At 43.5% G+C, this 16013-nt stretch overlaps 1 protein-coding gene across 1 annotated transcript in view; it reads left to right on the plus strand.

Moving 5' to 3' along the window:
• DNAH3 (dynein axonemal heavy chain 3) overlaps window positions 1-16013 on the plus strand; it is a 660573-nt gene that overhangs the window by 498863 nt on the left and 145697 nt on the right. Inside the window, exons 52-53 of the mRNA XM_078665068.1 lie at window positions 913-3054; window positions 12894-13119. Of these exons, the coding sequence (XP_078521194.1) occupies window positions 913-3054; window positions 12894-13119 (2368 nt within the window). The remainder of the gene's footprint in view (window positions 1-912; window positions 3055-12893; window positions 13120-16013) is intronic.

Raw genomic sequence — 16013 nt, forward strand, 5'->3', positions numbered from 1 at the left:
TTTGAAAATTGTTTTGAATTGTTTGTTCACTCTGATATCTTGTATATAACTATTGTATGGTGCACCTTCTTACTTTGTCTGAATCTGTATAGTCCTGTCAGGACCACAACTTGGCAGTGGGTGCTTTAAGTGTGTGCACAATGCCAGGTACATGGCATTTATTTTCTTCTTTTTGATATACTTGGGGATACCAGGATAGGTGCGAATTCTCCATTGGGTTCCACTGTCGTGCTTAGGTTAGTTATCAATAACACTGTGCAGGTAGGTATGCAACTTATAGAAATTAGAAGGTGGTGTGTAAATTCTAAATTTAAGTTCTAACTATAACCTGAGAATTTCTAATGTTTGTGAAGTTTACATATCTTTTGCATGGAAAGAATAGATAAAGTTTTCCTTACTATAACTTATCTCTAACCTTTGATTTTTTAATGGAATATATATGTATATATATATATATATATATATATATGTATACATATATATATATCCACGGTTTTCCTCTTGAAATCCAAGCAAAAGGACGACAAGCCACACCATCCAGGTACCGGAAAGTTTGTTTATTTGGGCATAAACAGACGCGTTTCGAGCTCACGGGCTCTTGGTCACAATATATATATATCTTCACTCAAGATGTCCTGTTTCACAAAGGGAGCACTTTCCAGGCGGTGCTCGCGTCAAGACCAGGGCAATGTCTCGCAGATTTATCTCACACAAGAAATAATTATCACAGCACTCCTCTTGGTTAGTCAGATGTTTATTTCAGATCGTGTCTTTCTCCTACGCGTTTCGAACCGAAGTTCCTGATCACGGCAGTATTTTACACTAAACATGTAGTGGTTAGGAGACCTTAAGACACACACTTAATTTATAACATAAAGATGCAACCTAATATTTCTGTTTTGTGTCCATCAGGAAAAATGGTAGAAGACTACTGGGGTCCATCTAAAAGGGTTCTTGCAGACCTGAAGTTCCTTGAACATTTGAAGGTGTATGACAAGGATAACATCCCTCCTGCCATAATGAAGAAAATTAGAGAAAACTTTATTGACAATCCAGACTTTCAGCCTGCAGTTATAAAAAATGTTTCATCCGCCTGCGAAGGTTTATGCAAGTGGGTGAGAGCGATGGAACAGTATGACCGTGTAGCTAAAGTGGTAGCCCCAAAGAAGGAACGTCTTAAAGAAGCTGAAGATGCCCTTGCCATTCAGATGGAGAACCTTAATGCCAAGAGGGCTGAACTCAAAGAAGTAGAGGACCGCCTACAAGCCTTGAACGATGAATTTGATGCAATGAATGCAAGGAAATCTGAACTAGAAAGTAACATAGATTTGTGTTCACAAAAATTGGAACGTGCTGAAAAGTTGATAAGTGGTCTTGGTGGTGAAAAAGACAGGTGGACTGAAGCTGCGCATCTCTTGGGGACGAAGTACACTAATCTTACAGGGGATGTCCTGCTAGCATCAGGAACTGTTGCTTACTTAGGAGGCTTTACCGTGGACTTTCGTGTAGAATGTCAAACACAATGGCAAACAGTTTGCAAAGAGAAACAAATACCTTGTTCTGCAGACTTTAACCTAAGCATTACTTTAGGAGACCCAGTGAAAATCCGTGCTTGGCAAATTGCTGGTCTGCCTGTCGACTCATTTTCAATTGACAACGGTGTTATTGTCACAAATTCAAGGAGGTGGCCGTTAATGATAGATCCACAAGGTCAAGCCAACAAATGGATAAAAAATATGGAGAAGCACAACAAGTTATCAGTCTTGAAACTTTCTGATACAAACTATCTTAGAGGTCTGGAAAACGCTCTCCAGTTTGGAACCCCTGTCTTGATTGAAAATGTTGGTGAGGAGTTAGATGCTATTTTGGAGCCAATCTTGTTGAAACAAACCTTCAAACAGCAGGGTGTAGAATATATAAGACTTGGGGAGAACATTATTGAGTACTCACATGAATTCAAGCTGTATATGACTACTCGTTTAAGAAACCCACATTATCTCCCGGAGGTAGCTGTGAAGGTCTGCCTTTTAAACTTCATGATTACCCCACTTGGGCTGCAGGATCAACTCTTGGGGATAGTGGCTGCCAAGGAAAAGCCTCAGCTAGAAGAGAAGAAAAATGCGCTGATCATAGAAAGTGCAACTAACAAAAAACAACTAAAAGAAATTGAAGACAAAATTCTTGAAGTTCTTTCATCATCAGAAGGAAACATTTTAGAGGATGAAAGAGCCATTAAAGTGTTATCTTCATCAAAGGTACTGTCTGAGGAGATCTTAGAAAAACAACAAATTGCCTCAGCAACAGAAAAAGAGATTGATGCCACCAGGTCAGGATACAAACCAGTGGCTTTCCATTCCTCAATTGTTTTCTTTTGTATCTCTGATCTGGCCAACATTGAACCCATGTACCAATATTCATTGACTTGGTTCATCAACTTGTATCTTCATTCCCTTGCACACAGTGTTAAAAGCGAGGACCTCAATGTAAGAATTCGCAACATCACCGACCATTTTACAGTTACCATATACAATAATGTTTGCCGATCCCTCTTTGAGAAAGACAAGCTGCTCTTCTCTCTCCTATTGACAATTGGAATACTACAAGGAGAAAACAAAGTCGATGATTTGGTATGGCGCTTCCTCTTAACAGGAGGTGTGGCTCTTGATAATCCCTATTCTAACCCTAGTCCTGACTGGCTGTCTGATAAATCATGGGCTGAGATTGTTCGAGCTTCAGATCTGAAAAATCTGATTGGATTCATGATGCACGTAAAGGAAAATATTGGGCAGTGGAAACAGATCTATGACTCCATAAAACCCCAAGATGAAACGTTTCCTGATGAATGGGGCCTTTCGAAAGGCTTAGATCGTATGGTCATTCTAAGATGTTTGCGACCTGATAAAATTGTCCCTGCAGTTCAAGAATTCATAGCAGAAAACATGGGGAAAACATACATTGAGCCACCAACATTTGACCTTGCTGGAAGTTACAACGATTCCAATTGTTGTGCACCTTTGATTTTTGTGTTATCACCAGGAGCAGATCCAATGGCAGGTAAAAACAATATATGTATCTATATGTCTGTATCTATACTAGCATTTCTAATGAACAGTTATATTTCTGAAGGTGGGCAAATGGTAGCTTAATTTACAATTTCTGATAAGGAACTCAGATTTTGCAGAAGTAAAAAAGTATTTGGAAAGTGATTGTTGGTCTGCAGGAAAAAGCAGAAAGTTTCATGGAAAAGGACGAAGAACTGGCCTCTACATCCAGAGTGCTTGATAAAGACTTACACTTGTTAATGCAGTCTAAGCTAAGAAATACTGATCACGGTTAATTCCCTCACTAAACACATTTGAGGCCATTTCACAATGAAAACCAAGCACCATGCTATTTGAGGCAAGCTATACTATGCTTAAGAGACCTGACTCAATGGAAGTCTGTATGTAGTGGCTTCATTTGTAAATTACACATTGTAACTTGAAGGGTTACTTCCTCCTTCACCAGTACAGTGGTTCTACATTTATGTTTGTTTCTAAACAGATAACCTGTTTTTTTCTTAAAGTAGCAGTAGCCTCTTAGTGTTGGTTGACCCATCCCACATTATGGGGCTCATTATGATGGAGGATTTTCCGCATCCTCCGGGCCGGCGGAAGCCACCGCCGGCCCGGAGGATGCGGAAAATCCTCTGCGGACTCACCAAAGACCCACCGCCACATTAGGATGGCTGGTGGGTCCTGGTTTCCGTCCGCAGCTTTTCCGCCGCGGTTGGCTTACAACCGCGGCGGAAAAGCTCTAATATGGTGGCGGTGTCTCTCAGACACCGTCCACCATATTAGGATGGGCTTTAAAAGATGCTTTTCCGCGGCGGATTTTCCGCCGTGGAAAAGCATGTGGAACTTCACTGCGGGGGCCCGTTGCGGGCCCCCTAGGTGAAGGGGGGGTGGGGGGTGCACATGGGGGGTACCTATGGTACCCACCTGCATTTGTATGCAGAAATCGGCAGGCACCGCACGGTGCCTGCTGCTTTCTGCATACAAATGCAATGTATGCATTTTTAACATTGCGGCGGGTGCAGCTTGAAGCTGCACCCGCCGCAATGTTAAAGATAGAGGATGTGACCGCCACCCTGGCGGTTACATCCTAATTGCACTGGAGGGACTGCCGCAGCCCCTGCGGACGGTCCCTCCTCCTCTAGGGTTGTGTCCGTCCGCCATCCTAATGAGCCCTTTTATCTTTTGCTTGCTGTGCTGTCTGTTCTCTTGCTGAGATTCTGCTTTAGTGTTTTAGGTCACTTGTGGAAAGCTCTAGATGTAAAAGTATTCGCAAACTCTTAACTAGGTGTAGGCATGAGGACAATATAGCAGATGGAGCTGTCACCTTATGACACCGTTATATGGAGAATGAATTGCCCACTTAGGTAAAGAGATGAAAAGTTATGGTTGAGGGTGAGTCCTTAGCATGTAAACAAGCAAACTATTGTCTCATGAAACTCTTAGTTTGGATTCTTTAATTTCCTTTTTTTCCTATTTATGTGTTTTCTAGTCATAACATCCACTCAGCGCCGTATTACAAAAAGACTCCTCATGACCCATTGGGCATTAGCGCTAGCTCCTTGCCCTGACAAGGGACTCTGGTATTATCGAAGGTGCTGCAGATGCTCGCTCTGCCCATTCTAACATGTGAATCATGCGGCCATACACTTTGAGCCGGCACAATAACAATGGGGTGTTACATCACTGTAATGGGGACATGGCCCAGTGCACATGAGGAAATACTTTGTCTTTGCATCCACAACAGAAGCAAAGAATCTGTTGGGAGTTACACAGATGGTGCGCCAAATAAAGGGGGCACACAGTCAGTGCGCCCCCGGAGGGTATTCCTTGGCGGAGGGGAAGGGGGCCCAATGGTTCCTCCAGACATCAACCTGCAAGCAGGTGCAGTAACACACCACACCTACCTACAGGGGGTTCCTTTCCTCCTCCTCCCCCTCTTATAATAGATGCCCATTTGCCTCCATTGAAAGACAGAGCCATGGTTTCAGACCGTGGCTCCATCTTTTAGTAATCCACTTTCCTCAGCGCAAGCTGTCCGAGATAGTGCCTGCGCGGATGTATGACATTACAACGCATGGTTTTACCACGCATGCCTTTACATCGCAGTTTTTACAACGCATGCTGTTACAACGCATAGCGTTAAGGGGTGCTGGATAGTGAATAGTTTAATTTACTATTCCAACACCAGTCTCCGTGGATAGTAGGGAAGGTGTTGGATAGTAAATTAAATCTATTCCCTATCCTAGAGCGCCCCCCAGCGCTATGCGTTGTAATAGTTGCGTCGTAAAGGCACTGCGTGGTAAAAGTTGCGTTGTAAAGGATGTTTACTGCCTGCGCTGAGGACAGTAAAATATTTTTGTGTGATTGGGCACATTGCCAAAGTCTGTGCCAGGTGCAACTAGTTAAGGGTGAGGCACGGCACAAACAGGGACACTGCACCTGCTATTTAATTATTCTGAAGCATTTACGTTATGCTGTGGCAGCATAGAGTGGTTTTACAGCCAGACCATGGTTCAAACCAAAGATGTCTTCTCAGTATCACCTAGAACAGTGCACACTCCTTCCAGATCTATGCAATACAGCATGTAAAAAACATTGCAGGTCTTGGATAGTTACACAATCATATTCATTTACATAGAACCCCTTCTTTTTGGCAGCAAGTGGCCTTTTCTGTGAAATTATGGACTTTTGGCTTGGGAAGAAGCTATGCATAGCTATCCTGAGTATGGGAATGGTCTGCTATTACTAAGATGTACTAATTAGCTGGCACAGATTTACTCCCTGGGTTTTAGGTCATGTCCATCCAGTGGATGACTTTCTTGCTGGATTCACAGGAAAATCCTTGCCCGAGATCTTGCAAGCTTCTTATTTTGGATCATAAAAAACATTGCTTGACCCTAGCAGAGATCCAGCATAGTTTGTCTGAAGAGCAGGTGCTTTAATCAGAGACAGTTACTGTATACTGTTTTAATGTATTTCAGCCAGGGCCCTGGAATTAAATGGCAGGGGAGAGTCAAATTATGCAGCCATAAAAGGCAAATTTTGTGGCATAATGCTGTACATTTTGTGATACTATTACTTCATTATTTTATAATATTACACATGTTAATACTGTCTGGGCAAAGGCTTCACCTCATTTGTACCAGTTTAACACCCAAATACAGCAATTTGTAATAAAAAGGTGACCAGTCAAACGTTGTCATGGCCCCCTCAATGTGCGGCAACATGTGCCACTATGTTTTAATTGACATTTGATCTATTTAAGATAGAACATTTTTTTCCTTAAAATCTACAGATTATGCAGCAGATGATGGATTATGCTGCAAATCCATAACTATGCAGAAAACTCCACAGATGCCAAATTGACATAATCCCAGTGGTACTGATTTCAGTATATAGCTGCTATTGGTCAGTTACCAGGAAGACTTGAGCATGGAGTAATGAAGATTATCAGTAAGTAACATGTTTGAATATCTAAGGATTTAGTCAAGGGCAATGTAGGGAAGGCAATAAGGACCACAGCAAGATTCTGGGACAGCCTACCGTTATCCGTGATGGGAAGATTATTGACCTACAAGATGATGATAATGCCAATGCTGCAATATCACTTTTCCAACACTATGATCATATTACCATGCTCTATTTTCAGAGAACCAGACACAATATTGGCTGGTCTGATCTGAACAAGGTACAATATAGAGTCTTGCTCAGTCAACTCTGCCTTCCAAGGTGAAGAGAGTACTGGAGGCCACTCATAATGAATGGTAGTACGTACTTTGCAACTGCAGTGTAAGTCCAGATGGCCCCTATAGTCCTGTTCGCAGGATGCCTGATACTTGAGAGTCGAGACACTGTCGGACTCGCTGGAACCAATACAAATCCAAGACAAAATGAACGTACTCGCCTGATTTGCCTCTAAGATGCCTACAGAAGGCAGCTTTATGCATTCACTCACCACAAACTGACACTGTGAGAAAGCTACTCCTTTCACATATGGGTTTACATGTGTAAGTCTAGAACCCTTTGCACGTTCCAGGAGGTAATAGAGGAATACGATGTCCAAGTAGGTCAATTCCTTACCCACGGAAAACTATTCCAACCAGCTCGACTGACCTGGAAAAATGGAATGATAGAACCCTAGATCAACACAGTGTTGACCACAATATTGGTGCAGAGCAAGGAAAAGAAAGCAGTTACACTCATATAGACTTTTCTCGATACCGCAACCCAACCACTTTTCTCGATACCACAACCCAACCACTGATCGAGTGGGAAGAGAAGGTAGGAGAGGAAATTGATGTGATGACTAGGACATAATTTAAGCTTTGCATGCACACCATAAGTGTCTATAAATAGTGTTGTAGTTTAGTTTATTAGTCAATTAAAACCATAAAGAAAATCACACGGTTAAAAAGTACATAACGAACAAAAAGTAAGATGGATATAAAACAGGTATGTCATACAGCTAGTACAACCTCGACACTTCACACTACATACCATTTGCTTTCTTCAACTTTCCTTCCTAGAAATTTTAGTCAGGATACCAACAGTAATCTATGTTAGAAAAAAAGTGACTAAACAGAAATCATTTGTTACCCTAATGTATAAAAAGCCAAGCTTTTTGCACAGATAACTAAAATGTCTCTCAAGTGCAATAATATATATAATTAAAATGCCTATAAGCAGTACTAAGAAAGGTATGAATACGGTGCCAGATGGACTATAAATAGTGGATTTTGGCTTATACAATTGAACTATCTCCATCAGACCTACCTCACATTGGTTACAGGAATCTGACAGAAATGACAGACACACTGGGATAAACAGTAGCATATCCACATACAAATGTCTTTACATGGTACAACTCAAAGGAAGGACAGTAATGGAAATTTACTGAATTTGGGGTTAGGCATGTGACTTAAGACTGATAAGAAGATCTGCCTTGGGAACATACGCACACAGGCAGCATCCCTCTGAATAAGAACTTTGTAATGATCACAGAAAGTATATAGGGAATGATACACATGGCCATAATGCAAGCAAGATCAGTGTACTTGCCCAGTAAACAACTTTCACATGGAATGGACTGTGTGACCTCAAGACCCACAAACCATTGATCCGGGCAGCAAAATACCCCACGTCTTGTTACATCATAACCATACCAGAACATTTTATAGACAGGCAGGCCCCCTGACGCCACATTATGTTCATCATATTCCTAAATAATTATCTTTTTACTATGGTTGTTTGATTGTACAAATTAAATCAATTTATTTTGTGTATAAAAAAGAGATTATCAGGAAGCAATAGGGCCTGAGGTGACTTTCACTCAATTCCACTTCAGAAAGCCCTGACACCTGACTTTTCAGAAAAACCCTTTGCACCAGAACATCAACCCGAAACCAGCTTTCTCTGTCACTGTCCCCCACTCCCCTGAGACAAGCAGTACAAAGCATTGTTGATGTAGCACAGTAAAAAAGGCAGGCAAGGTAAATTAGAAGTTCAAACTAGAATGTTTTAAAATTTTCAACCATATTGTTTTATTTTACGAATTTTAAAATGCAGTTATTGTGTTACTAAATAGAAAAAGAGGTAGAATTAGTGCTTCCACTGGGGTTCCTTGCTTGAGCTCACCCACCAACCAGCCACAAAATAACTTCATGTTTCCACATGAAAGACTCAAGCTCTCTTAGTACAACCTGCACTGTATGCAAAAAGAATGTCTAATGGTTTTGTAGACTTTGGAGTTTAGCACACAGATATTCCCTGGCCAGGGGTGTAGCTTTGGCAATAATATTAGGGGGAATGTGAGTCTAAGGATTTCCAAAAAGCAGTAGGGTGCATCCAACTAAAAAAAGTCGGGCGGATTTTCCGCCGTGGAAAAGCATGTGGAACTTTGCTTCTGGGGGCCCCTTGTGGGCCCCCAGGGTGAAGGGGGGGTGGGGGTGCACATGGGGGGTACCTATGGTACCCCCATGCATTTACATGCACAAAGCGGCAGGCACCGTGCGGTGCCTGCCACTTTGTGCATGTAAATGCAAAGCATGCATTTTTTAACCTTGCGGCGGGTGCTGCTTCAAGCAGCACCCGCCGCAAGGTTAAAGATACGGGATGTGACCGCCAGGGTGGCGGTCACATCCTAATTGCAACGGAGGGACCGCCGCTGCCCCTGCGGACGGTCCCTCCACCTCGGGGGTGGCGGACGGACGCAGGTCCGTCCGCCATCCTAATAGGCCTCTTAGTGTCTTTCACAGCTAAGAATATATTCAATACAATATTCAGCATCTCTTTTGAAAAGAATATCAACTGTACAACATCAAGCAATCTACAGCGGGTCCACCCCGCAGCTGCGTACAGACAGATATTTTTTTTTTTACATACACACAAAAAGCCAAGCATGTGTCACAGTTTCTTCTTTAGAAAGTGGCATGATATAATGCCTAATTCACAAGATATACACTAGAAATTATTCACACAAGGTGTGACACTGTGGCATTTGGCACTAAGTTGTGTGCTAGGCTTGGGTCACTGAATTGTGTTTTATTAAAAGATGCTTAAAGATAGTTCCCATTTAAAAAAAAAGAAATACCCGCTGCAAGATTACAGGCCAAATACCCATACAATTCATTAATGTACTCCAGAGTATACTCAGGCAAACTTAACACAACAGACAAAATTGGCCCCATTTTCCATGTCCTTTGCATTCTCCTGTTGGAGCTAGGTGCTCAGCTGGGAATTCAGTCTTATTTGATATCAGTCACAGAAATATTTGCAGAGTAGATAATGGATAATGCACAGCAGCAGTGCAGGCCTAGGGCTTTGAGGACCAGGCTCAGCAGCAGTAGCAGATAAGACTGAAGGCCGAGGAGAGGGGTACAGGAAGAACTAGCAGAGGCTAAATGAGGAACTTAAGATGCAAATTCTACTAGGTACATGGAACATCAGGAAAAGCTTTCATACAACTAGCACCAAGTAACAATATAAGGCATCCAAAACTCTCAGGACAATACAGAAAAGTGCAATACAACCCGCATTGACAGCTGGTGATCTTTACAGCAACCAAGCAAGACAAATTTTCTTTAGGAGGGTTCGCCCATCTTGCTTCCAGAGAATAACATGCAAAAGAGGGTTAAATAGCACATTTGAAGGCCGAGTATACACCAACCTTATCTATGATGTCATAGGATCGGAGAGGGCACCTGTGAATCTCCCATCTGAAGTGCTTACATGTTCATCATCCCAAGATAAATTTGAGAAGATGGTGTTAAGTGATGCAAGTAGATGCTCAGTAATATGTTGTGACTGAGATCATAGATATCATTTATGTTGTGAATGATTGGAAGCATCCAGTGAGCAAGACTGTTCTCTAAGGTGTAGGACTCACACCAAATGGGTTGATCTGTGCATTAGATTGTGGAGCTTGCATAACGTAAGTGCAGTTATGCTCCAGAAAGTATGACTTGCAAACAGCCAGTCACTCCCAGTGAATGAAACTCTTCTATGCTAAGAGAATAACACAGTGCATGAGATGGTGAAGCAATAACTGAAATTCCCACTCAATGCCAGATGTTGTGCAAAAATAATGGGGCTTAAATTCACACAAGACTCCGCTCTAACGCAGATTTGTAGATGCACCTCATTCCTGACATTGAGATCCCTATTGGTGTCAGCATTGTGAGACTCGCTCACTTACACAATAAATATCACTCCTGACTTTCAACACCCACTTGTATCCAGACCGCTCACACATAGATCGGCCAATGAACTTCAGTTCTGACCCCAATGCTCCATGTTATTCCAATCCCAAATCATAAACAGAGGCTTCTGCCAATGCATCTCACTTGCAGCGCCAGCTGCTCGTAATTCTCCCACTACGCCTCAGTCCTGACCTGTATCAGCCACAGGTCTTTCTCATTCACCCACACACTCTCACTCACACATATTTTTCTTACAACAATTTTTTGAGGATCAAAGCATAGGTTCCCGCACTGGACCTGACATCCCTAATTGTAGGGTTCAAAAGGTGCAAAGGGCTTGAGGCACAATCCCCTATACCTCACAAATTGGTAAAGCCAACGGTTATCCCACCGGCTTACCCAAAGCAAATGCAGAACAGTTAGCCCAGCACACTTTTTAGAAAGCCGAACCGTTATCAACTTTATAATTCAATTATTATACAAAGACGAATCGATGTTATGTTTTTCTTATTGAACTTTATCCTTTCTATTTCTTTTTTTTAATACGTTTTGCAACCTCCAACGCGTTTCGTCCACAAACTGACTTCTTCAGGGCTCGCAATATGTTTTTATGATGCGCTTTTATAAGATCAATTTGACCGTATTTTTGACCAGTAATGTGTAATAGACTTGGGAAAGATCGGCAGCCGTGTACCGGTTATGTTTTTGTTTTTTCTTTTTATATGTCTCTTTTCAAGCCAAGTAATTTACAATGTTGAATTTTATAGCAATAGAAATGGGCAAGTCTAACCGCAGGATCGTTCACAACAGAAGCAGCGCATATTCTTCGACCGTTAGAGACTTTCCCTTTCCAGATTGGCACACACACACATAGCCACATAGACACACTCCCTGACATGCAACACTCTTTGCTATTCACTGAGGTAACATAAATCTCAACCACAACAACTAATTCTGATCTACAATGTCACACACACACACACTATTCTGTTAATGCACCCACACCAGAGCTCTTTAAGTGAATACAAACATACCTGCACACACACGCACACACACACACACTCACAATTGCTATTCGATGTTAGCCATGCCTAAGTGAGCACCTGGGAGCTTTGTCAACAGTTTCTCATGACACACAAAAACACATACACTTGATTGGTACTCCATGCCTAAGTGACAACCTGGGAGCTCTGCCAACAGCCTTTCATGATGCACAAACACACACCAAATTCCAGCCATTAGTATCCACTCCTCAATAACAAACAATTATCTTTGCCACGTATTTAATCCTGAAGGCCAGTTCGCTGACTGCTGGACCGTGCCATCATGACATCTCTTACTGTCTCTCTCTCCTTCACACACATACAGTCCACTCCTCACACAATATTTTATGAGGCTTCAAATTAGTGAACAAAGATCACACAAGCAGCTTTCTAGCAAGAGCACTAACCACATACTCTACCGAGTACAGGGGAACTGAAACACCCATTTTTAAAGCACTTTAGCAAGAAACTGTAAGACAAGGAGCTAATACAAAAACAGCTAACTATTATCAAGTGTCTCCAACTCCTGGTTAAACAAATACCTGTCTCCAAGAGCCTGGAATGAATACGGCACTGGCATGTTCAGCCCTTGGCTAACCATCATCCGTGGCCCACTGTGAATGGGGAGACAGGTGACCCCACGACCACAACAGTTTGAGAAAAGCAGTAATGGTGGTATTTTGGGGATACGGAGACCAGAATGCGTGAAGGAAGACACACTGGCTAACTGCCCTAGCTGCACTCACTACCAGAAATTAGATAAGTCAAACTGCTGCCCAGCATCAACGTCCATTGTGTGAAGTCACTGGGGTCGGGGTGAGAGTGGTGTAACTAGATGAAGGCCGAGCCAGCACACAATTCTAAATTGGACCACTGCCTGATCCCATGAACCTTGCCTTTCCATGAAAGGCTCAGCAGTAGGAGGCTGACAACACCTCCGAGCAGCAATTATTAACTTGACAACAGCCCTTCCTTTACCACTCACAGCAGGCATTAGATTCGACAGTGAAAATATATGGGGGGTGTTCTACCCCATGAACCCCCTGATGCTACGCTCCTACCTCTCACAGTACTTTGATGATTTTTTTCCCTCGTAGGATTGCTGAAGTTTGCTGATGACCTGGGTATGGGAGGAACCAACATTCAGACAATTTCACTTGGCCAGGGCCAGGGACCAATAGCAGCAAAGATGATCAATCAGGCAATAGTGGACGGAACCTGGGTGGTCTTACAAAACTGCCATCTTGCTACCAGCTGGATGCCAGCACTGGAAAAAATATGCGAAGAGGTGATAGTGCCCGAGAACACCCACCAAAGGTTCAGGTAAGTGGTTCACTGCTGATCATTTAGCTGTCCTTTATCAGTACTTTTATCTCCCTGGGTTATTTTAGCCTATTTCTTAGGTGAATCACTTATGATTGCAAGTAACTGCGATTTTGCATTTGATTTAAGAATGCTAAACATCTATGCACCCTGGAGCTGAAACAACATGCGTGTATTCATCAGGAGCACCCTAACCCTACTGCAGTAGCAGCTGAAGTCTCACCCCTTTAAACACAACATAACAATGCATTAACCAATCAGAACCCAGATTCCCCTTCCATTACTCATTGACTTTATGCTTCTCTTTGAACATAATTTATCAAGATCGGAGTAGTTCCTCCTCTGCCAAGTGGTCAATGATACTCGAACAAGATGGCTTTTATATGTGTTGCAGAAAGATCTGATAATCAGATCTTGGTGCCCTCACACACCCGTTAGTGTGTCATGCTTCATCATTGGGTGCTCCTCATCCAGCCAGCGCTACAATGCCTGACCGGCCTGGGCTTCTTTATCGGAGATCTTTGATCTGGAGATGCCGTATAGATGAATGCAAGTGAGGGAATGTGGTGAGTGAGTGGTGACTAAAATAGGCTCTGGGAACCTTAAAACATTTTGTATAGGGAAATGGTACCAAGACTATGCAGTGGTGCTATCATGTGGTCTTGAAGTACCAGGATAGCTATTTGTCAAGTGTGGTAAACATGTTTCGTACCTTGATAGCCCCATAGTCGGGCGGCATTTCATCAGGACCAAGAAGAAATTAATTATTGCCCTTATCTGGGTCTGCAGGTCTCCTTTCGAATAAAGGATGGCCTCTCAATGTGTACCTGTATGCCCCTTGGATGGGTGCCGGTCAACTATTCCACCTAAAAGAGGGAAAAATAAGGTGAAAAGGTACACGCGACAGAGAGTTAAGAAGGTAAAGGTCAGGGTGCACCAAATAGGTGCAATAGTGTATTTACAAGTTCATTTGTGATAAGTGATGTATGCCTGCTCGGTTAGACAGCGAGGAAACCAATCTCACAGTATAGAGCTCAACAGACATACGTTAAAAAAATTCTTATGTGCAACACATAGGGTTAAGGCATCAATGTATGGTCTAAAGTACAACAGGCTTACATACGTGATGTAGGATAATCCATGTTTTTAACTTCATAATAACTTACCTCGAATGAGGCTGAGTAATGCTCCTTAGGAGAAATGGTGGGTCCCGGACACAATAAGGGACACCTTCATTGTGAAGAAAAAGAAGCATCCGTATTCATAGGTTAAAAAGCATAGTGTTGAAGTCCATTACAGGTATCATTGTTAGTGATAAAGCACGGCGTGCATGTGTTATCACCGAATAGGATGAGTGACACATGTAGTGTATCTGTATTGCGGTGAGGAAGAATGTTCCCAACGTTCAGATCCGTAAAGGAGTCTTGGAAGTTCTGGAGTCTCATGCACTGTCGTGGTCTGGTTGGGCCTACAAATTGCACAGATGGAGACCACACAGTGTGACGGTGGTGGTCAGTACCAAGCCTGCCACGCCCAGGGTCCTGGGCTTTTTATTTACTCCAGAACGTGCCCTCCGTCTCACGTTGGGCGGAACCATTTAACTTACGCTTGGGGGGGGACAACAATTGAGGTAATACTGTTTGTGGGCCAAAGTGGTTGCGCCCACTTAGCACAACACTACATTCCTCCTTTACCCTGAGGGAAAATAAACAAAACCAACATGACATCATATCTTAACTTTCTTGCTTATAGTCTCTGAGGTTTTCAAAATGCAAAAAGGAACAGTCTTACTTGTGCGACAGTTGCTGTGCAGCTCGGGCTCTCTCAGCGACTGCAACAGACAACGAAGTCCCGGTACCTCTGAGATGGCTTTGGGCAGGGACGCAGGTTGTATCTGCTCAGGCTGCGCTCGCCCGCTTGTGTGGGAGTCAGTTCTTCAGAGTCTTTGGCTGCAGCAGTTCCAGAGTGGCTTTGGGCCACTGGCGGCTCTTGTTCATTCTTGACCGGTGTGGATGGGTCCGCTTGCGGGGCTTCTTCCTCGCTGGGAGCGTCCTCTCCTTCTGTTTCTCGTGGGTCTTGGGCCGGCCTTGGGTATTGCTCAGCTGAGTCCGGGAATCCGTCGTCTTCTCAATTTGAGATTTGTTTGAAAAATGATACATTTCTAGTGACTGTCTCTCTCCCTCTCATTGCAGTGATCATGGTGCCGTTGACATTGGTGACAGTCCACGGGTGCAGTTCGAACGGGAGGCGGAACTTCCCTCCCGGGTGGCGATCTCTCACCAGCACCCGGTCGCTGACTTGAATGGGGCTGTCCGCAGCTCTCCTCCGCCTTGACGCGTCTCTGTTGGACTTTGTTCGCTGTTCCATGGATCGGTTGTTCGGAGTTGGAGCTGAGGCCCACATGGGATGGTGCGGGAGAGTGTCTACCACTGCTCTGTTGAAGCATAGGCGGCTTGGAGGGATCCCGGTGGTGCAGTGGGGTGTCAGTCTGTACTCTCTCAGAAATTGGAAGAGGGCTAGTTCTAGGTTTTGTCCATCTGCCATGGCAATTTGGATAGTCTTATTTAGAGTTCTCATAAGTCGCTCGACTTCGCCATTGGCTTGAGGCCACCTGGGGGTTATCTTCCGATGCTTGATGCGGTGTGATTGTAGATATTCTGCCAGTTCACCACCGTTGAAGGGGGGTCCGTTGTCAGTGCGTAGTTCCCCTATGAGGCCGTGGGTCGCTATAATTTTCTCTAGCTTTGGGACCACTTCGGAGGCTGCGGTGGAGGGCAGGATTTCAATTTCGGGGTACCTTGAGAAATCGTCTACCACAACAAACATGTTCTTCCCCCCCGGAAGGCTGCCAAAGTCTGCGCTGGCCCGTGCCCATGGGGTGGTTGGTCCTTCCT

Source organism: Lissotriton helveticus, chromosome 10 (genome assembly GCF_964261635.1).
Source record: "Lissotriton helveticus chromosome 10, aLisHel1.1, whole genome shotgun sequence".
In the NCBI taxonomy this organism is placed as follows: domain Eukaryota; kingdom Metazoa; phylum Chordata; class Amphibia; order Caudata; family Salamandridae; genus Lissotriton; species Lissotriton helveticus.